Source organism: Leptinotarsa decemlineata, unplaced genomic scaffold (genome assembly GCF_025532065.1).
Source record: "Leptinotarsa decemlineata unplaced genomic scaffold, Ldec_3_MD MMD2_tig00078422_RagTag_RagTag, whole genome shotgun sequence".
Taxonomy (NCBI): domain Eukaryota; kingdom Metazoa; phylum Arthropoda; class Insecta; order Coleoptera; family Chrysomelidae; genus Leptinotarsa; species Leptinotarsa decemlineata.
In genome coordinates this window covers 18,544,308-18,568,494 of record NW_027412747.1, presented here as the reverse complement: position 1 = coordinate 18,568,494, position 24,187 = coordinate 18,544,308, and the positions used below count along the sequence as shown (strand labels likewise).

The 24,187-nt window shown below is 35.0% G+C and overlaps 2 protein-coding genes across 2 annotated transcripts in view; one reads left to right on the top strand and one right to left on the bottom strand.

The window, feature by feature from the left end:
* The window catches only part of LOC111511264 (monocarboxylate transporter 12-B), a 46,679-nt gene extending 28,217 nt beyond the window's left edge, over nt 1-18,462 (bottom strand). Inside the window, exons 1-5 of the mRNA XM_074186002.1 lie at nt 18,338-18,462; nt 11,314-11,440; nt 8,943-9,086; nt 6,945-7,223; nt 2,689-2,830 (exon numbers count right to left, since the gene is read on the bottom strand). Of these exons, the coding sequence (XP_074042103.1) occupies nt 2,689-2,830; nt 6,945-7,223; nt 8,943-9,086; nt 11,314-11,440; nt 18,338-18,442 (797 nt within the window). The 5' untranslated portion in view covers nt 18,443-18,462. The remainder of the gene's footprint in view (nt 1-2,688; nt 2,831-6,944; nt 7,224-8,942; nt 9,087-11,313; nt 11,441-18,337) is intronic.
* Nucleotides 18,463-22,764: 4,302 nt separating this feature from the next.
* The window catches only part of LOC111511263 (uncharacterized), a 62,258-nt gene continuing 60,835 nt past the window's right edge, over nt 22,765-24,187 (top strand). Inside the window, exon 1 of the mRNA XM_074186339.1 lies at nt 22,765-23,009. Within this exon, the coding sequence (XP_074042440.1) occupies nt 22,872-23,009 (138 nt within the window). The 5' untranslated portion in view covers nt 22,765-22,871. The remainder of the gene's footprint in view (nt 23,010-24,187) is intronic.

Genomic DNA, 24,187 nt, shown 5'->3' with positions numbered 1-24,187 from the left:
CGAGACATACACACAATACACTTATTACCAGTAGGGCACATTGGACCACCATACAAAAACTATACACAGTAGAGTCAGGAAAGCGTAACAGAATAGACAAAGAGGCATTCAAGTACCAGAGGCTGACTTCAAATCAGTGTCAAGCTGCAGATATATAAACATTCGCAGACTAGACAACAATGTGGGACACTCAACCTCGGGGGTTAGGTTAGGTTAGGTTAGTTATTATGGTGGATGAAATCAGTCGAGTTCGAAATACGCTGCAGTATTGGTTGGTATCAACAGATTATTTCTCGAAACGGTTTATAGGTGATCACCCGATTGATATTATTGAGGTTCTGCTGGTGCAGGAAGAAGAAGCATCTGCAAGAGTTTTCTCTGGGAAAAAACTTACACACATGCACAGATAGCTCTCAATATCCATCATGGTGTGAGCTGGAGGGTGGTATATTTCCGGTAGGCATAAGCCAGATCCTACCATGTAGGGATGTTAGGAGAAGTGGATATTAGAAAAGGGTTATCAACCCAAACTGCAACAACTGAGGTCACCCAGTATATATATATAGCAGTCTTGATAATGGTGAATATGTTCTCGGTATATTCTTTGATTTAACGCGGGCTTTCGATACGCTGAACCCAAACATACTCGAAAGAAAACTGGAACGTTCAGGATTGCGGGGCCCTATGACAGACTGGTTGATTTCCTATGTAACGGAAAGGCAATTATATGTGAAAATAGGGAATGATCTCTCAAGCCAATATATAATGTAGGTATTGGAACCCCTCAAGGGAGTATCTTAGGACCACTCTTATTTCTGTTGTACATAAATGACCTACCTGACTTCATTGAAGAGGGAAAGGTGTTCATGTATGCAAACGATACGACAGTAATAGTGACGGGCTCTTCGCTGAGTACTCTTAATGAAAAAGTGACCTCAGTAGTGAACCAATTCTATGAATGGTGTACAAGAAACCATCTTGTGCTGAACCTACTAAAACTATGTTCATTCAATTCAACAGTGCACGCAGTAATAAACCAAACCTTGTCAATCTGAATATAAACAACAATCAACATGAATTATCAAGCTCAACAAAATTCTTAGGCATACATCTCGATAATAACATAACGTGGATCGAACAAATAGGTAATACATGTAACAAACTCAAAAAAGCAGCTTTGCCTTCCTAACACTAAAAAATCTTTTCATGAATCATCTCTCCTGAAAGTATATTACTCCGTAGTCTACTCGACCTTATTATTCAACATAATCAGTTGGGGCCTTGCAACTGAATGGACTAGAGTCTTCGTTCTCCAAAAACGCATAATAAGAATTATATATAATATGAAACCTTTTGACTCATGCCGAGAAGTATTTAAACAAAAGGAGATATTGACATTTTCCTGCATATACATTCTGAATATATTACTGTATATACATACTAACACTAAGATTGCTATGCTAGAGATGGTGATAGACACAGGTATGAAACAAGAAACAAAGATAACCTTCGCATCGAAAAATTCAACCACACATATCATACAAAATCACTACAACATAATGGACAAGAATAATTACCAATGAGCCTCATTCTAAGAGACGTAAGCTAAAAGAATCAGCGTATATTCTCATGTCTGGAGAGAATTGTATCTCGAATAGCTCCTTAGAAATAGACCGTACTTGGCTACCCACCTTGAAGAAAACTTTGGATAGTGGCGAAATGGCAACAAACTGATATCGGAGAGTACCTTGTATTACATCGAATGTTTCAGTTGTCAATCAACAACATTGACATAATTTCATATTTCAAAACTTCTTTGACATCTGTCGAAGAAGTAAAGAAATAAGATATCAAAAAAGGAATAACCGCGAATATATTCGAATTTTTTATCCATTTCTGAAGACGGAGGCAGATTTTGGCCTCCGAAACGTAAAAGAGAAGTATTATTTCTTAATATTTTTTTGATAGGCAAAATTGTTAAATACGACAAGTTACTGATAAATAGAAGATTTTTCTTTGTGAAAAATACTTTGATTTTTACGCAGTAACTTATCGGGGTAAACTTAAAAGTTTGCTCTTCTACACTTGTATAAAGTTCTCCATTCTAATTTTTATATTTTTCAGATTGTGGAAGGTAACAAATACCCAAAAAATATAATTATATATCAAATAATGTAAAAAATCGCACCCTCTCTTCAAGAAAAAAATTAAAAAAGTGCTGATAATGAATGCTTTCTACAGCCTTGAAGAATTTGTGAACTATTGCAAAAGTACCTAATTTATGTTAATATTTGGATGTAAGTATGCCCCTGTATTAATATTGTACTTTCAAAATAATTTATTGAATTTCTAATTTTTTAAAAATTGATTTGCATAACATTAATAATGCGCTACTAAGTGTAATATGACTTGCCATATCCAAGCACAACTTGGCTACAAATGGTTAATAAAGAATCTGAATCTAAATCTCAATTTGTATATCTTCTAAATGCAGTTTGAGACTCATTTTTATTCATTATAGAACGTATTGTAATTACACAGTGAAAATGATTGTGGAATTTTTCAATAATTTCATCAAATGTTTTTGAAACGTATTTTGTTTTTTTTTGTGGTTAGGTATTTGGTTGTGGTATTATTGAAATATGTAGATGAAAAAATAATTTTTGATAAAATGGATGTTTCACTTACAATATCCAGTGTTTAAAAATATGTGAGGTAGGTTTCTTGGATTGTATTAAAATCCGGTTGTGAATGTCTTCTCCATTTTCTGAACTGATTCTCCTCAATAAATCTCCTTCTGAATGCCGAGATGATGCAACAGAGTTTGTATCTGAAATCATGTATATCAAAATGAAGAAAGGTGAAAATGCAAGAACAGTAACATTTGATCCTTTCTGGGATTTGTCTCTCTCCATAGCACAAAGAACCGACCAATTGAGTTTGTGGCAATGCTTAGATTATTTTACAAGAGAAGAAACTTTGGATGGAATTGAAAAACCGACGTGTTCGAAATGCAGGGAAAGGAGAAAATGCATAAAGTCCCTATCAATCCACAAGTTTCCCTATATTTTAGTAATACATTTAAAAAGATTCTCTCCAACGGAAAATAGAGGCAAATTGAATGATGTCATCGAATTTCCTCTAGAAGGATTGGATATGGACAATTTTGCAGGAGAAAATGTGGCTACTTGTTATAATCTATATGCACTTTTAAATCACAGTGGGACTACTAACAGAGGACATTATACAGCATACTGCAGACACCCGTATACTAGCGCGTGGCACAAATACAACGATTCACACGTGTCACCAATTTCACCAAAGTCGCTTGTGAGTGGAGAAGCATACGTCCTCTTTTATGTAAAGGATGGAACAAAATCGCGCCTTTAAGATAACCGAGGGAAAGTTTTACTCTTAGTTTCTTCAATTTTGTAATTTTTTTCAACTTCGCATTTTTGTAATTTCTTATTCAATAAATGAGTTATTATAGAACAACTTCTATAGTAATGTATAATGGAAAACTTTGTTACATTCCAATACGTTGAGTTTACAAATTCATTCAAAACTGGAGAAATATGATTAACAACATATAAAGTTATACAGTGGCTCAGGTTTTACGAAAGAAACATTGAATTCCTAAATAGTCAAGAATTTGTATCCCCCACCATGTTGGATTAGACTAGATTAGTTTATAGGGGAGCTAGCCCATGGTCTGATTCACTGCGACCTTCTCAGATCTATTGTGATGCTTCTTGGTTGTTAGAGCTCATTGTCTAGCTTGATCCCTTCGATGAGACTCCATAGCCTTGACACTGACCCCTTCATATAGCTGGCAGCTTCTGGTTTCTCTTCACCGCACCTTGCGTGTGTCAGCCTTGCTATCGCTTCGCATTCAGAGCACATGCAGCGCGGTTTCTTCTTCTTTTTGACAGAACCTGCATTGGGCTTCTTCTGTCAAATCCATGTTGATCATATGTTTCCTGAGTCAGCTATGCCCCGTTAGTAGACCCACCACTACTCTTACAACCTTACGTTTGTGGATTAGTAGGTCTTCGGTGAAACTGGGCGATGATTTCACAATGAACTCTTTCGCCTGTGTCATTCCTGGGAGCTTATTCCACTAATCTACCGATTCGACCTGCATCCATGAATTAATAGATGTCTTTATACATGCTTTCGCTACTCCGCAGAAGCGTTCTGGGCCGACCATAGCATTGGATGTGCCTTTACTGGCTAGAACATCGGCCTCCTCATTGCCCTTGTGACGATCATGTCCGGGTACCCAAGCTAGAGTGACCCTATTCTAGGTACTTAGCTCCTTGAGTGCACCCAGACAGCTCCCACCAGCCTTGAAAAGACTTGAAATGAGCTGTTGGATAGCTTAATAATGAATGAAAGCATTTTATATCATAATTCAAAGTCAAATCATTTATTCATTGTTCAGTTTTCAATATTCTCCAAACGGTATGTTTTGCGAGGAATTCAATATTTCTCACTGTTTCTTGAGCCCAGAACTTGTATATAATAATAATAATAAATGACATACATTGTTTATAACCTATCCAGAAGACTTCAAATATTTTTTCAACTTTTCCTTGAAATTATATATGGATTAGTGTCTAAATTCACAGGGCAGAGCGTTATATTGTTTGATAGAGTTGTAAATAAAACTACGAGAAAAACAGGCTGTCGAGTGTTTTGGAATAATAAAAGTGTGACGGTTTCTCATCCTCTGTGATTTGAAAGTTTTATATCTTTCATAAATATAATTTGGCTTTTTGTAAATGAGGAATTTATGTGTATTGACGAGTAGGTGGAACTGACAGGTTTTAGCAATCGGTAACCAACGTGACTCCTCAAACTCAGGGTATATATGGTCGAATTTTCTTACACCATAAGAAAGACGAATGTAATTGTTTTGTATTTTTGTAAACGGTTCACATCAATTTGTATCAAAGCAGGCCCGTAGATTATATCACAATATGCTAATCTAGACAATATGAGGGTTTCGCAAAGTTTCAACTTCAATTTGGAAGTCATAATATCTCTACTTTGATAGATTCGGCGTAAGATATTGTACTTGCTACGACAAAGTGAATTTATATGTTTGTGACATCTCACATCAGCATCTAGCCACAAACCCAAGTTCTTGCTTTCTGTAGTTATTTGTAGTAAGTCTTGTCCAAGTTGGATTTCAATTCTTCCTTCAATTTCCCACCTTTTGTGTTTCGGGTCAAAAAGTCTCAGCTGAGATTTTTCAGAATTCAATTTCAGGTTATGAGCTATATATAGATCCATTAACTGCATCTGCATAATGACGAACTGTGCAATGATCAATTATGTTATGGAAGTCAGATATATATAGAGAGAACAGAATGGGACCAAAGATAGAGCCGTGAGGTACTCCATAGTCAAAAGGTAAAACGCTAGAACACTTTCCATTCAGACATACTGACTGAGTCCGATTTCTGAGTTGAATTTTCAATAGATCTACAGTCCCTTCACTAAATCCGAGCAGTGACATTTTCCTGCACAGAATAAATATTGTGGTCTGATGTATCGAATGCTTTACTGTAGTCCAAGAGTACAATGGCAGTTACTTCATTATTATCAGCTGCTTTGAATGAATCTTGGGTGATGTTTGTTATTAAATCATTATTGTATACAAAAGAATCAATTTGATCTTTCAAAATCCGCTCGAACACCTCAGATATGATGAGCAGTTTGCTAATTGGCCTCAAACGAGATAATTCAGTTGGATTTTCACATTTTGGCAAAGGGAGTACATATGCATGTTTCCATGCAGAAGGAAAATGATTTTTTTCTATAGAGAAATTGAATATGTGTGTTATGTGGTTGATAAGATGATTTTAATATACTTCAGCATTATGAGAGAGATGCTGTCAGATCCAGCACAGTTACTTTTCATACCACTGATGTATTGTTGAGTCTGGAGTGGTGTCACTGTGCGAAAATTCAAAGTGGGTCCATTATAGGTCTGAGTATATCTTTCAATGAGTGTTTCATGATCAGATTTTGCAGGATGAAAAATATTTGTGAAGTGGGAGTTTATTTGATTCAGATCTGATAAATCCGCGAAAAGGTTAGGGCTGGAATTTCCGTTTCTCGAAACAAATTTTGAATAGGCTTTTTTTTCAAGTTGAATTGCTCCGGTGGTATAATTACGGAGTTCCTTATATCTCGTTCAGTCTCTATGAGATTTGGTTACTTTGAACTTTCCAAGAGCTTTATCTCTTAGTTCTTAGTTTAATCATTTCCTTAATTTCCGACCGCACCATGGCTTACCATGGTGCGGTCGGTTTTGTTGTTCTTATAGAGATAACTGGGGCAAGGGCATTCAAAAGAATTGATGAGTTTGTGGTGAAAACTCTACCATTGAATCTACTATTTCGAAGTGGATGATTCTATGCCAGTCAAATAGGGGGAGATCATTGAAAAAAGTCATCTTGTTTGAAATTTCGGAAATCTCGGTAGCAAACTGTTTTGTATTTTGATGTTGTTTTCAGTGATATAATTTCACAAGTAATTACAAGATAATCGGAGATACCAATATCTAAAACTTCAACTGACTGCATATCATCCTTTTCTGATGTTGCCAAGATATCAATAAAAACCACTGAAAACTCCAATCAGTCAGTAACTTGTATTAATAAATTTTGCCTTCAAATTGAATGATCAATGAAAAAAATTACATTTCTTCACCTGGATTTTCATAGATGGTAGACATTTTGGAAAATAATTCTTTTTCGTTCCAAAAAAAAATCACTGATATTCAAAAACTTGATTACAACACAGTATTTTTTCGAGGTGAACTTTTCAGTTCTATCGATTTCTATCAATTGAACTTCATTTATTGTCCAGGTTGTGGATGGTAAAACACCAAAAACATCGAGAAACAAAAAAATATCCAAATGTTTCCTTACCTATATTTTCTAATGCTACCGGCAATTGTTGCTCCAAGCACCGTCTCACAGGACGAAACGTAGCAACAGCAGGAAAATTGAGTAGGGATAATCCTCCTAGAACCATCAACGTTTTTTTGAACCCCAAACCCTCCATTAGATAAGCAACAACTGGTGGGCTCACTATTGTTCCAACAGATATCGTAGTCTGAGTAACGCCCATCATCAAGTTGTGCTTCTTGTCGAAGTAACTGTTCATGATTGTCAACCATGACGGGATCAGTAGACCATACCCAAATCCTGAAAAATCGATAATCGTTGCAGTAATAAGAGGAAATCTGAGGCTGAATAACCTGAAGTAGTTGAAGAAAACGTTTGAGGAGGTTATTTTTATCTCTGAGCATGATATTCATACAAATAAATGAAGACCACAGGAAAAGAACTTGATAAGTCACATTTCAGATATGTTCCAGAAGGACATTTTTCAACTTCCCTAGTCATGAAAGACTCAACTTTTTCAATCGTTTTTTGATTTTCATTTCCTGAATCAACTATTAATTTCCCATGCATTCATTTAGTGAAATTCATATATTCATCAATCATATTATCATGGATATTAGTTTTTATTTATTTTCATCTTGACTAAGTGGATCAATACTAATACTTTCAATTGAACATGTAATGAAACCTAAATGAAATATGAAGATGGACACTTAAAAATAGGAAGTGGAAGTTTCATCCTTTTCAACTATTTTTGTAGTAAAGTCAAGTTTAAGGACTTCGGCAAATCGTCAAAGTAGGCCATGTTGTCTGATCCACAGAAAGTGCGTATATTAGATGTTATCGAATTTTTCCATGGAAATTGGTAAAAGACCTGTTGAAAGAATACATACTCTAATGAAAGTCTAGCCTACTTGACTTTTATGGTTGTCAGCACCAAAAGCAACATGACATATTCGTGCTTTACTTAGGTACATCAACCTGTCACCTGACAGAAAGAGTGATGAGGGTTAGCCGATATTACTGAGATAAACAATGTAGCTTGTGACTTGACATGTTTCACAATATGGTTTCATTCATCTGAAACACCTACATATACAATGGTGTCAAAATATTGAAATAATTTTCCGCTGTGGTCTTCAGGTAGATAAGTTCCCAAACTTGTCTGGTTTGACAAGCACATGTGAAAATAATTCACAAGTTAGTTTGGATTCAGAGTTGATCGATAGAATTGTAACTTGTGGTGTTAAATGAATATATTAAAAACAATCTTTCTCTATTCATGTAAGCATCAGGAGATGACTAAATTCAAATCTTACGACTATATTGATATCTTCATACAATATATCTGAACTAATCTAGTTGGTTATTATGTTTTCTACGAATTTGAGATAATCGATATGTTTTCTTCATTGATAGGATTCTACGAATGTGCTGAATGGACACAAAGATATACAGACACAGATATACGTGGCTTTTTAGTGCCTTAGTAGCATTCACTAATAGGCAACCATTATAACAAGACTGAGATATTTCAAAAGGAAGATTGAACTGTTTAATCTTCCTCTTGGGGATGATCACTTGGTGATACAAACACGTTTTGAGGTTGAAATAACGGTTTATGTGTTGGTCAGTCGGTTGGTAGCCGATCGGTTCGAAGTGAGTGCTTTGTTCACTCACTCAAAACGACCGCCGTGTTAGTCAGTGGTCTAAGCCGCAGGCTGAACGACCGATTTTCACTTGCTATCGTCCAACCCGTGTTAGGTTTCACACATTAAAAGATAATACTTCGTTAGTGCTCAGCTCGCACAAGTTTCGAGTTCTGAGGGTTGCCGTAGAGACAGCTGATTAACGGAGAAACATATTTTTAAAACACCAAAGGTTCCAAACAGTGCATCACAAGATACATATGCATGTTGGTGATAGTGATATTATCGTTAATCTGTTCAAAGTTTTGGATAAGAATAACTTAAAAACTCATACAAATGCAAGGAATCGTTCCGTTTCGAATGGCATTACCTTTGAAAAATCCATAGAATATGATCATATGAAGTAAACTGTGTCCAAAAATTTCTAAGAAGTATCCAAGAGAAAAAAAGGTAGCTCCTACCAATCCAGTCATTCTTGGGCTATATTTTCGTAAGAGGACACTTGATATGAATCCTGAAAATGGAGAGTTTTGCTTTATTGTCTAAGAATTGATCCTTATCGACAAAGCGATGAGTGCAATAACTTGTGGCACAATCCATATATAAAAATCAAATGTATATGTATAATGAATATGTATAGGTGAAATGTAATTATATAATTCAAAATATGAAATGAAATATATACAGTAGAATTCATATATAACGACTCCGCTTATAACAACTATCCGTTTACAGTGACGATAATGTTTACTTAAGTTTAGTTTCATATTTAGTTATTGAGAAAATATACCGTTTAGTGCGACTCCGATTTGAGCGACCAACCGCTTATAGCGACCGTTTTTCATGACGGTTTAAACGTCGCGCAATGTTTTGTTTACACAATCTGCGCACCAATACCTTGGCGCACTCCCTCTTCATAGGTACCTCTATTGATAGGTACTACTACAAGGTAGTATTCTCAATAACCTCTATTGATAGGTACTACCAATTTTACGCCAGAGGTTTCAGTATGAAGTCTTTGTCACTTGTTGTAAGTTCATAAAGTTCTACAAAATGATTTATGTGAAGCGAAAGTGTTTTGCAATTGAAGAAAAAAAGTGCAATATCACACCGATTACAAGCTGGTGAATCAAATGCAGCCTTCGCAAAGGAGTTTGGCATATCCCATTCTACAATATCCACAATTGGAAAGAATAAAGATAAGATCGAGTCGCTGTTCGATGCCAATTTTTTGAAATACAAACGTGTAATTCTTCTCATGAGCATTTGGATAAGGCATTGTTACAGTGGTTCAAGCTTCAGTGCGACCGGAGAATACCCCTTAATGGACCTCTGCTACAAGAGCACATCCCCATAATACAGACTTGAAAAGCATAACACTGGTGTTTTAGCCTCAAAACACGATATCAGTGTTGAAACCCATGGACCAAGCATATGTGATTTCATAAAATGTTTTATTCACCTATAGATTAACAATCCGAACAGCTAAATGAAAGACTAAAGGACCAATGTACAATTTACTACCACAAAATTAATCCGCATATATTATGTCGTCCGGTTAGTACGACATAATATATGCGGTCCCTTGAAGGTCGTTATATCCGAATTCTACTGTACTGAAATAATTTTGTAATATAATTTTCAATAAAATAAAGGTTAAAGAAAGGAAAACAATGAGTTCAGTACATTACAAATCAGTACCGTTATGACAAATACAAAATGTGGAGCTTACTTAAAATTGATGAAATAATAACACAATAGGACTGTTTTATTGAGATAAAAAAATTTCATTATAGTATTCCTGCAGATCGTATTGTGCTTTTGTCATGAGAAAGTCTTATACTGCTTTTCTAAAGTGCTGAAACGATTGCCGATATAATTATTTACGGTGATAGTTTAGTTGGTTGTTTTTGGATTGATATTGTTGTTTATAGAGTCATCTGGTTGTTATATAACTTCATTTGCTATTGCAATAATTTCAGGATCTAGAATTAATTTCAAAACGCAATTTCATTCAAAACAGATTTTATCAATGAAATTTTCATTGAAATTTTCCGCGGTATTGTAGTATTTTGACTCTATTATAGAGACAGGCTATTGCAAACTTGCAAAATGGTTTGATGCATGGTGTCAATTGGTAATTGTTTTCTTTCAGTAAATAGTTGTAACAATATGATCAGATAACTCTTGCTTAAACTCTATTGAGCACATAATTGTGGTTTATTTTAAGTCAAAATTATTCAGAAAAGAATTCATCTAAAATGTTCCTGTTTGGCAGGGGAAAACAAAAAAAAGTAAGGAAGAAAAGAAACTGAATCTCATCAGTCATGAGTAAGTGAATTTCATATGAATGTTGTATTGCTGCATTTATATTTTTTCATTTTGTTTCTAATTTTCAAATGGGACTGACTTTCATAGGATTTTCTGGTATGTATTTTTTCTTCCTAGTTTGAATTTCTTGAATGAAAACTGGAATGAAATAAAAAAAATTTGAACCCGGACAATTTGTTAAAAAACGGCCATATGTTCGTCACGTGAGTGTAATTTCAGTAAAAATTCGAGCGACTAGTCGGCTTTTGAGGAAAAAAAGGTTATATATTTGGTTTTCTGAATTATAATTTCAATTCAATAATTTTATATGGAAATATCAATTGTCAAATGAATTGTAATTGGTGAATTTCCCAGTGTGTGCCATTTGTCACACGTATGAAGCTATAATAACCAATTTCAGTTCCACATACCTGTGAGCGAAGAAACTGCAACAAATGTAGAAGTTGTCATAGAAGTACCACTTGTTTCATTGCCGAAAGATTCCAGGAATGGACCGTATAATATACCGAATGATAGCAATGGAGCTACTGTTGCGTACTGAAAATGAAATTCAACAAGTCTACTCAGAAGAATACGAGTTTCAGGATAACTGTGTAGAAAGCTAATGTTGTCAATGTAGGCAGTATGGACGTAGTGTTGAATGCAAACTGTGTATGTGATAGGCTTTTCATTCATCTCAGTAAGTTGCATGAAGAATCAGAAATCCAATTCTTTCAGCTCTCCGCTACTCAGGCTTTCAGTGCTATTCTGTTAATTTGCCTGCTAGGATATTCTCTATGCGCTGAATAACCTACAATAGGAGGATTATCAGGTGACAAATGAATGCAGCTCTACTCTGTAAATGTTCATATGAAAGTATTTGTTTCAGAATTACTATTCATTTCACGTTGTTATTCCTTCTCACACTCCATAAGGGAGTGGATTGATTACTGCGATTCTGTTAAATAAAATAAGGATACAATAAGGGCGCCACTGTCTTTTTTTAAAAGGTCTTATTTGGAAAAATTCAGAAACCTAAGGTAGAGAGTAGACAAAACAGCTGAAATAAAAGAAAGACATACCCGATTTCTTATTATTTGATGAGATAAATATATAAGTGAGATAAGTCGTACCGTACTATTATGCAATTATAACAAGGCATACGATCATATACATTGAACCTTCTCAAGCCTACTTGAGTATATATCAGTATATATAAATATATAAGGAAAAGCGTGTACCCAGGGCAAAATTCAAGAATGTTTCCTAATGGGAAATAAGATGTTTTTGTGAGTTATAATACCTCAAAAGGTCTTGAACATTGATGATATAGCAAATTTATATAAATAATTATGAATGGTTGAATATAAACAGTTAAATATTGAAAGTAAGAACTTAAATATTAAATCAAAACTATAATACTGAAAGCACTCTATTATCTATAACTGGCCTTCCATCCAACGTTGATTCTAAAGAAGTAACAACCGTAAAGCACATCAGGTCCGCAACAACAGTAAGAAAGGAGAAGTGGTTGTATTTTTTCTTTTCGTCTTATTTCGCTAGGAAATGGTAAATCCGGACTATGGTAGAAAATACCTCTGTTTGAGTCAAAGAGGACATCCAAATGGATAAATGGAGCCGAATCAGTAAATAGGAACACTCTTGTGGCCCTGGTTAACGTTTCCAAATCCTTCTGGATGCAGGGTTAGGTTGAGAAAATTTTTCGTAGGAAAGAAAAACCCTATAAGAATATTCGCGTACATTCTTGGAATAATAAAAACACAATGGAGTAGTGGACTCATCTCCGGTACCAAGAGGGTTCTCGTCTGCAAATGAATCGACAATTAAAATCTCGGAACTAAACGAAGTCTAACAGTTTATTAGAAGAAAAGAAAGATGGAATGCGGAAAGGTAAATTTGTCAACACAGAATATCATTTGCGAGTGTATAGGTGCTCCTTGACAAATTACTAATGTACGGCTTCCAAAATGAACGTTGAACGAGTCAGTTCAAGATAATTCCAATAACTATATACAACATTTATGATTATTTACTTGGGCGTGGACACTGTACATGTGTACATGGGAGGTAGGTTGATAAGTTTTTATCAGATTGGGTGGTTTTGGAAAACTAGTTGGTGAATATATTACTATCTTTTGCAGTTCCTAAACTGGATCAATGTACAGGGTGGAACATTGATCACCTTAAAACAAAAATATACGCAGTGAGTGAAAACGGAAACGTTACAACGTACTTCAATGTTCATATGAAAGTAGTTGTTTCTAGGTTTTTTCGGCCCAGGGGAATCTCTCTGACTCTGGCTTATCTGGCCATCAGTGGTGCCATCAGTACCACACCGTCAGCGGCCATGGAAATCCTCCTAGATATACCTCCTCTCCACTTTTTTCCGGAGAGGAGGTAGACTGCATATAGACTTGTGCACATCGCCAATTGCACAATAAAATTTAATGCAGAGTGCAACAGACCGTTGATTGACACTGGAAGTCACAGCATTCTGTAAATGACCTCTGACTTTATGCCTTCAACTGTCAACTTCAAACTACCTTTTCCCGAGTAGAGACGACTGGATCCTCCGGGAGAAGGAAATATTGAGAGCAGATAGTTGTTGGTTCACAGATGAATAAAAAACACCGTCGGGTTCTGGTGCAGGTGTTTTAGTAGCAGACCCAGCTCAAAGTTATCTACCTGCCTAGAAGTCCCAGACCCAGGACAGAGATATCAACCTGCCTGGGAACCTTTGCGACTGTATTTCAAGTGGAAACTTACGCTATTGAATTGGAAAGATTAGAAGAATCCAACCTCATACACAAGTCAATAAAAATATTCTCAGGCAGTCAAGCGGCGTTGGAAGCTCTTGGCTTCTTCCGAGCAACCTCTAAATTGGAAGCAAATTGCCAAAAACAACTCTCCTCGATAGGAAGACCTAACAGATTGTCTCTGGTCTGGATTTCTGGCCATACTGGCCTGGAAGGCAACGAGGCTGTTACAAGCAGCTCCATCGGACCAGACCCTGTCATTGACATCGCTTTAGGCTTTTCCAAACGAAGATTGAACACCTGAATGGCAAGAAGATTTATGGACTCCTGGCAGAATCTTCCAGGATTGGCCCACTCCAAGGCGTTTATTCCCCTCCGAAGCTTGATACCAAACAGTTGGTGGACTAAAGTAGGGATAAACTATGATGTCCAACAGGCCTTCTTACAGGTCACTGTCATTTGAATCATCATATGCAGAGACTCGGACTGTCACTTCTGTTTGGAAAATGATAAACAGCAGCACATATTTTGTGCTTGATCCGCTAGGGACCGAATCAGGTTTTTAGAGTTCGGCAGAGCCGTACTCGGAAACAATATTGATGGTCACATTGATAACTGATGAAATATACTTTTTGTATATATTGATTATGTCCCGGAGAAAATCCAGATAGGATTTATGGAGAAATTTTGTACACCATATCAGTTTTTCAATAGTGATTTTCGCTGGTTTTCCGTTTTTTTTTTTCAGGTTTTTACAAACAAACTCAGAATAACTGTGGACATATTGGTGAAATTAAGAGTTACATCATTCGAAATTCAGAAACAACTGGGTCTGTTTTCATGATTTTTAATTGACTAGATTGAAGATCAATTAAACTGACAACGTTGATTAGTTAGGTTATGTTAAGTTAGGTTAACTTTTTGTAATCATTATTCAATGATTGTAGATAGAGGAAATCATCATGCACATAGTATTTGAAAAAAAGTTATGACAAACAATTTCAAATGAACACTTTACACTTCACGTGCCCCCAATAATGTATATCACAGTCGGCTTGTACGGGAAGCCATAATAATCCACAAACATACGGAAAACTACAACAGAAAAGAGGAGGCGGTAACGCTTAACCGAATTCGGAATATACTGAAAGTTGCTTAAGTATCAACAGCGCAATGCAATGTTACGTCATTGACAGGTAATAACACTTCGGCCAATAGCAACACATCAACAAGAAAGGCGGACTACCTGAGTCAACATATATACAATCTATGAACTAGAAATCACCAGTCATTGGTGATGAATAAAGATAAATAAACCTCGGAAGAAGCCAGCCATAAGTGCTGGCGAAACGTCAGGATGCAGTTCCAAACTGCGACGGCCCTCAAACCCGAAAGAAAATAGTAACAACCTACCATCTTTCTTTCGGTCGAAATCTGTTTCCAGTTTCAGGTACTGCCTGAAAGAACACATTCTGAAAAAACAATAACACCCGAATATGTTCTACGACACCTTGGCTCTTATAGACAATTACTAAATTATTTGTAGTATTCTTATTTTTTATCGATATTCGCCTCAACTCCCCTCTTTGTTTGAATAAAATGTTACTGCTATCACAATTACAATTTAGACCCTTGATTTCTTTCGTTTTTTATCTTTTCCATCTTGTTTTTTGTAAGGTGCAACAGGAAGAATGAACTCTGTTCAATCTTGTATTGACAAATTTGTAGTTTCTCTCTGTATTGTATCATGTTATTTCTGCTGTCAATTAATTCATTCATGAGGCAACATCGAATGTATGCCATAACAGTGTTCCATGTGAGTGAAAGTTTATCTTTCTCATAAACCAAATTGTCTATACTGTAAATGACATTCGACTCAATTCCATAACGAATATTTGGAATACAAACTGAATAGAAAAAAATATTTCTTTGGTGTAATTCAATGTTCATATGAAAGCAACTGTTTCGAGAGAGCTTTGTGTCTGAAATTTTCTCCTTTGCATGATCTACACACCTTTGTGAAGAGTATATTTTGAAATATTTTCCTTTCTTCCTTTCTTCGAGACGTATTCACATTATTTGTATGAATATGGAGAAATAGAAAGCCAAAACAATTCTATCTCAAATATTAATGTCTCTTAGAAATATACCCTTTTCAATTCAGACATATCGTAAGTATTATGAAATATATTTTTTGTATCAATCTACTGCTTATCATGAAAATAACCTTGTAACATTGGCTGTGTTGATATGTTCCGACATCGTGCTCATAAACACAATATAAACAAATCATTATAATTCAGCTAATAACATCTATCTACTTCAAGGCGGTACAAAGTATAGCATAAAGACCATATCTAATTTATTGAAAATGTGTTTTTTATCTGGAAAATTCAAATAAATCAAGACAACATGAAGAACAAAACAGTGGTGTGCGAATCCTCTATCATCTTTTTAAAAATTGAATGGAATTATAATACACTGACCCGTCACTTGATGAAAATCAATGACACAATCCATGATTATACCACGTCTGTTCAAAAAATAAGGTGAATGTTGAAATTCCGCGGGCTACATATATTCGATTAGCGATTTTTTATGTAGGTGCACTCGTTTCGAACATATTTTCACGGTTTCAGCTGTTTAAAATGTTCAGTTTTGTAATAGGGTCTACTACTCAAAATTTCTCCAATAATTTTCTTGAACTGATTGCTATCAATATTTATCTCAATATTTTAGTCATACATGGTTATACATCTTCACACCATTATAAAATAAGGAGTCTTTGACCAGAAAGTTGTGGGGATAGGTAATTTTAATTTTTTCGCATGTTCTGACGAGTTATATAGTGATGAGTGGTAACCTCTAGTTTCACAAGATGTTTCTTAATTAAACACACTGTCTCCCGAATAAAAAGAGCTACCACCGTCAATTTTTTTTTATCTATAAACAGTTGCATGCATGAGCCACGAAGTTTAGCTTTGCACAAGTATCGTATAGCTCTCTTCTGTAACACAAATACAGACTCCAGCAAATTAGGGCTACACACATCCCAAAAAGGTATACCGTACCTTAAGTGAGACTCTACCAAGGCGTGATATGCTGTTTTCGCAAAATGAACTCCCAGTTCTCTAGCAATAACTCTCACTACATAATAGCCGGTGGAAATTTTACTTTTTATTTTTCTAATGAGAACGTCAAATTTCAGTCCACCGTCTGTATACAGTCCCGGAAATTTAGTACACTCTCTGTTCTCAATGATACCGCTCACTACAGATAAATTCTGAAGTGAACATTTGAAAATCATAAAATTTGTTTTAGAAATATTCAGGGAGAGTAGATTGGAATTACACCAAGATTTGATGTTTTGTATATCGTGAGCTATTGTCTCATTATGTATATCTATACCTTTACTATAGTGAAAAGAGTGGATGTTCCAGATATATTCATGTTCATCAAATCGTTATTATAGAACAAGAACAAATGGGATCGAGTACCGATCCCTGTGATACACCAGTATTAATTTCAATACTGTTTGAACATTAAATCGTTTCCAAAATTTGACTGCGACCATTGAGATACGCCTCAAACCACCGTAGTGTTATACCTCTACATCCATAGATATTCAGCTTCCGTAGCAGTATTTCATGATCGACACAGTGAAACGCTTTTGTAAGGTCACAAAACACTGTTCCAGCAGCATCTCCATCATTCGTATTGGAATACACCTCAAACAGGAAAGAGAATATTGTATCATGTGTGCTCTTGTTGCTCTGGAATCCAAATTGATTTTTCCTTATAATGTTATGGCGAAGGTGAAATTCATTGAGTCTTTTCTTAACTAGTTTTTCATTTATTTTCGCAATAGTAGGAATGAGAGATATTGGTCGATAATTTGAAGGATCATCTATAGAGTTACCTTCATATAAAGGAATCACTATCGACAATTTTAAGTAAGATGGAAACCTGCCATTTCTGAATAGAAGATTGATTAGTGAGTGATACAAGAGTTCTGAGCGCTTCTATTGAGAGATTTTCAATAATTTTGATTGAAATTTCATCATAACCAGATGTTGATTTATTCCTCATATTACCAAAAACTTCAAACAGTTCATCAATATTTGTATCATTTAATTGAAGAGATTCTTTGACTTCAACATTTTCTAAATAAATCAGTGGGTCATATGGTACCACAATATTCTAACTGAGCTACTGTCCGATCAAACAGTAGAATTCATTCATATCGTCCACACTGATTGGAGAGAGCCCAAGGATATACTGAAAAGAGCGTATCAAAACCGTTTGAGGATTAGAAAAAAGCTGTGTTTTATATCTGAAGAGGAAAATTTTAGATGTGAAATAGTGAAAATTGATGAATAAATAAATATTCCTTGAGAAAATTCACCCTATTTTTTGAACAGACAACGTAATTGTTCTATTTTCACACTGCAAATATCATTGAGGACAAGTTTCGCCCCACAGTAACTTCATCAGTTGGTTTGCACCACTGATGAAACTAACGAAGCACGTTCTATATAAAATGTCCAGTGGGAGAATTTTCTTGTTCTTGAAATGAAGAATCGAATAATTTCCAATGATTTGGTGTTTTTATGTGAGCATTCATGAATGAGTATCATATGTTAGGTTGTGATATAAAATATGTTCAGGTAACACTCACATTCAATATTATCACTGATATAGTAACAATGTACCCCCATCCTCCATCAGGTGGAACCAGTCTAAATTCAACGTCGCTCTGTTCTGAATTTCTTACACTTTGCATGTTTCTGTATGTGTGCCTTCTTGAAATTACTATGTTTCTGACGAGTTTCTATCCGTTAAGGGTTCACCAAGGTGGAACAAATTAGATAGTCACTTGATGATATTCACTTCAGTGAAATGAATAAAAACACTTTTGTCTAATTTCGACTAGTTATTTTATTTTTACGACGGGTTTCGGTTGTGAAAAAACAAAAGCTTTGACAAGTAATAATGATTAAGACATAACTCTATTCAATACAAAACCCCAACGAGATAGAATAAAAAATCAGGTGTATAGAGAATAGAGTGTGGCGAATGCTCTGTAGTATATACAGGCCAAACCAGTAGAAATTTTGACGTAAGGCTCCGTGAACACGTCTGTCCGGACAAACAAATCTACAATGTATGAACATCTACAAGGATCAAAATACATATGTAATGAAGGGATGAAAATGAATTTGTTAGAAGCCATGGAAATTATTAAATCAATAAAAAACCCGAGATTTATACCCCAAAACGAGCAAAAGGATTTATCTAGGTCTCCACTCTTGAATTCATAAGTTTGAAAACCCCTTCAATCTTCAGTGTTGAATTTTATAGTTGCCACCCTTGTGGCAACTAGCTCACCTAAAAACTTCCTATACGAGGGTTGCCTTTTATATTTCGGGATTAGAGAACGAAAACAAATATTAATAATCGAAAATCACTTTATTGTTTTTCAAAATATTCCTCATGAAGATCTATATACTGTTGCATGCGTTTGAACCGATTGTCGAAGCACGTTTGCCACTCTAATTGAGGTATCTCCAAAACATGCATTCTGAATTCAGCAACCGCTTATTCAGGTGTCGATAAACGTTGACCTCTCAGTTTTTTTCTTACGTGCGGAAATAATACGAAGTCATTCGGTGCCAAGTCAGACACGTGTTTGAAGATGATCACTTGGTGAATGAAACGCGTGTCGAGGTGTTAAAAATAACGATTTGGTATTGGGATAAACCTCCAGTAATATTCATCAATACACCAAATGTTCTAAACAGTGCATTACAAGTATATTGACATGACTGGGCATCAAAATTTGCAAGCGATTGATCTTTTCTTGAACAATATTTTTCCATTCCTTCACTGCTGCTGCAATTAGCTCTTGTGCATGCAGTTGTGAACTACTCCAGAAACAAAATCCTACATGTTTTCAGTAGGATTCTGAACAGTGAGTCAGGTGGACAGGTCATCTTGAACCATTTTTGCTTCATGTGTCCATCGATGAAAATGGAATTCTCACGTGGTTCGTTTCGTAATGCCTGGACTTGTTATGTTATCACTTATAGTAATGTATGGCGTTCAGAGATTGAACATGATGCTTCCCCAAAGCATTACCGTCCCTCCTTGATACGGAGTAACCTCTCGAGGGAAATCTAGTCTTCATTGTCGACCTGGCCTTCTGTGGCAAAAAACAATAGCTGTGCTCTCGCGCCAATTGTAAGTGGCCCATTCGTAATCGTGGAGTTAGAGTGAGTACCCTCAACGACCTTCTTGCTCGAAGATTTGCCTGATGGAGTCTTCTAACAGTAGAGGTAGCTATAACACGGCAAAATGTACCTCAAAAGTGAGCCCTAAGGTCTGGATCTGAAATCACAAAAAATTAATCACAAATAAGCAATATGTTTTCCGTCAAAATTTTTTATTCTGTTTGTCCACCAGATAGTTCAATTTTTCAACCTTACCAATGAACATACAACAAGTAGACTATACAGGGGTGCGCAAAAGTCCAGAATAAAATTAATATCTTTTTGAGCAGTATTTTAGGAAAAAAACGCTGGAACACGTCAGTTGATTTCCCATTATACGCATTTTTTGGCAATAAAATTGAATATTTTCTTTCAACCCCTTAGCTGCAACCCTCTCCGTTTTTTTCCGAATGCAAACTTATGTCGTGTATGGGCTCATTGAAAAGCTCGTGAAAAATGAAATCTGACCATACCCTTAAATTTTTTTTACTCATGCGGTTACCACGAAATGAGAAAAAACTCTTCCAAAACCAAAAAAGTTAGAAATACCTACTTAGTGCTATCTACGGGTGAATTAACGTTGCAAAAAACAAATAAGTGGTGATGATGTACATTGCTCAACAATTGCTAAGGATCACCAGTACCTACTTTCTAAAAGTTTACAAATTTTAAGAACAGACCAACCGGGCCAGGCACAACAACAAATTTTATTGATTTATGTGTGAAACTGATAACATAATGTAGCATCAGCATTCTGTGGATTTTATTTTTTCACCAAAAACTCACACATAAAATTAGTTCCATCCCAAGCAATTGTTGACCAGTGTACCTCAAAAAGAAAAAAAGGTTGTTGCATTCATTGATAACTAACGAAATAATTTTATCACAGTTTTCGAAAGCACGTTATTTGGTAACATCCCGACGCCGAAGGCGGAGGGATGTTACCTAAAATAACGTGCTTGAGGAAGTTGTGATAAAATTATGAGTTATTTATCAATGTTCGAGGGATATTCGGTGAGAAAATTTTTTGCAATTCGAACAAAATTATTTATTGAACACACAGTTATTAAAAGAACAATTCGTATAATGATATTCCGTTGATCTTGCTGTATTTGCCTCGGTTACTGCATAGGTGTTTCCACGCATACTATTGATTATTTGGTTATGATGTTCCTGATCAATATTCAAATATGAACACCAAAGCGAGGAAGTGACATTTTCGAAATAAATTGAATTACTGAAATGTCAAACAACTTTATTGTGTTGGTTGCTTAGCAATGTCATGACATAAGTGATAACTACCCGTGAAAACTATACATGGGTAGTTATCAGTGTAATGATGGTTTCATTGGTTATTTCGACACACATGACTAGAAATAGACAAATTTGATAGGATAATTTTTTTGGCAAAAAATTTTCAAAATTAACTGAGGATTGAGATGCAGAGCTGATTTAGTAACTGGCCAGAAAGATCTGAAGTTTGGTATTAACCCCAGTAATTTATTTTTGATTCTTTACTTTGGTACTTTTTTATTTTGATCATGTTTTAAACTGAATTTATTGATAGCATTGACATAGCTTCAAATATTCATCACCAGGAATCAAATTAATTATGAAAAATTCAGTCTTTTGAGTAGATTGTTTTCAAAATGTTATAGAGAATGAAAAAGTTAAATAATAAATATGAAAATCTTTCACTTCTTGTATGCAATGTTTCACAATGAGTAATTTCATATATTGTGGTCCCAATAATATGCTGAGATTGCACATGATGCAATCGTATCAGCAAAACATTTTGAATATATCTCAACTTCACAAAAACTGTCTATTCCTTCTCAGAATATTTTCGGTTAAAAATCACTATAAATATTCATTTCGAAGATAAATCGGAAATTTTGAAGCTAGTTGTGAATTATCAAATACAGACAGTTCACATATGTTGCGATATACTTTATCAAAGTTAGAATTGATAAAACTAATAGAGAAGTTTATGAATAAATAAATTTTTCGAGTGAAACTATCACTGATTCCAACCAATCCAATCTTGTCCAGACAAAACAATATTTTAGTCTAGTGAATTTATTTTCAAGTGCATTTACCACTGATCAAACATTAACTGACTCAGTATTATCCGTAATTTTTTATCTGATCGACTGATTTTTTTTATTTTCTCCTCTCGCTAGTGATAACTAGAGGATTATATGTATTTTGTATATCAAGCGTATATTTTGTATTTTTTATTATTGTATATTTTTCGTTTGTTATTGTTTTAAGCGTATTTGAATTTTTTTTTACTTGTTAGTTCGGAGTTCTTCAAAAGCGTGTTTTTTATTTTCACAATATGAGTATATTTATTTTTCATTTTTCAGTTTCGTATGCCATGCGCAAAGGTGGGTTGCAAATAAGGTAGCAGGCGCGCGTGTTAGTAAAAAAAATACTTATTCCAAATGAAGAAATACACGTCAAGAGAGTTCAAATTATATCAATGAGGTTACGTACAGCGCCATCTGCCCGCGAATAGATCAAGCATAATGTCGATAATTCTGTCAAATACAGATCCCGATATGGAATGAAAACGAGATTTAGAAACATACATGCAGCTGAAGCTAATATAAAGCCTGTAAAAAAACGGACACAACTTCAAAAACAACCCAATATTATTTATCACCGATATCGTTTGATTCTTCCCAAATAAAATGTTGTGCTACTTTTTCCAATTTACTGAATTTAGCCTAGTTCAATTCTAGAAGAGAAAGATAACAAACTGTCTTTTGTCATTCGCCAACTCCGGTCCTGTAGATATGTCGTATCTTCGTTCTCGTGTAGTTCAGAAAAGTAGGTTTCGGATAAATAATCTAGACCTTGACCCGTAACGTTAAAAGTACCTCCAAGAGAGTAGTCATGAGTTTATTTTAGAATGAAAAACAAATTGATATTGACAATATGTCGGAAGATATTGTGGTAAATGTGGAAACTGGTGAAATTCGTGGAAAAAGTCACAAGAATTATCATGGCGGAACGTTTCATAGATTCAGTGGAATACCATACGCAAAAGCGCCTGTCGGGGATTTGAGGTTCAAAGTGAGTAAAATATACTATTGTCTACAGACTAACATCCGTTTTGGTAGGTGCGAGATGGCAATTTTATTGACAGTTCTGAACTGATTATGGAAAAAATGAGATTTGGGTATTTTTTTCATCTTTCCCATGTTGGTGTGAAGAAAGAGGAATAACCATTCAAAATTGAATAAACGCTGGATGTTGATGACATTGAAATCCAGTAACATCTATTTTCATAATACCCTGTAAATTCAGGAGTTATTTGAGGATGAAAAAAGTGCTTTCTGAACGGGAAAAATAACTAATATTTAGTATCACTATTTTTCGGGTTTGAAGAAAGTCGATTTTTGGAATTTTTCCTGACATTTCGCTGGTACGAATGCTTATCCTCTTCAAAGGCGTACACATCCTGAGTTATCTACAATATTACGGCTGCGTGAAGAGTATTTTTGTTGACTCATGTAGTTTTGGTGTGCTTATACCTGTACCTAGATTAGAGTTATTAGAGGTTCACAGGTTTTTTTTTCTGTTGAAATTACCCGTGTGTTTGTGCCGCCCGTAACAGTCGGCTATGGTATCCTTGATTGGGGGCAATTTCGTGTTTCCAAACAGAAAGAGTTTATTCTCAAAATAATAATAAGTTTCTCGAAATAAAATATAATAATATAATAATTGTTCACTTTCATTCAGAGATATTTCGAATGAACAAGTATCCACTAAGGCAGTGCCTGTGCGTGGGTGATTTACTTATTCCAAATATTGACAATAATTAGTACACTTTAAAATCGAGTTCAGTTGCTTTTCTATATAAGAATTATATGTATAAAATTATGTATAATTCACTAAAATGTTGTAACATAATAAAAGTACAGTGAATGTTATAAAATTAGGCTAATGAGCCTTACATACAATTATTGAAACATAGATATCATAACGTAGGTAACGAACATAAATAATCAACAAGGATAAAATATATTGAATATTCTAATATTCAAACAATAAATGGACAGCCTTACGTTCTGAAGAAAGAATATAATGTTTAGTCTTTTTTTTTTGAAGGAATATATGTTTGAGACTTCATTGTTTTTCGTCGGCAAAAAGTTATAAAATTCACTAGATAAAAAAGTATGATTTCTCTGTCCTATTCTCTTTCTGGCTGGTTTCATTTTCAGAGAATTATTCTCTTCTCAGACGAGTTT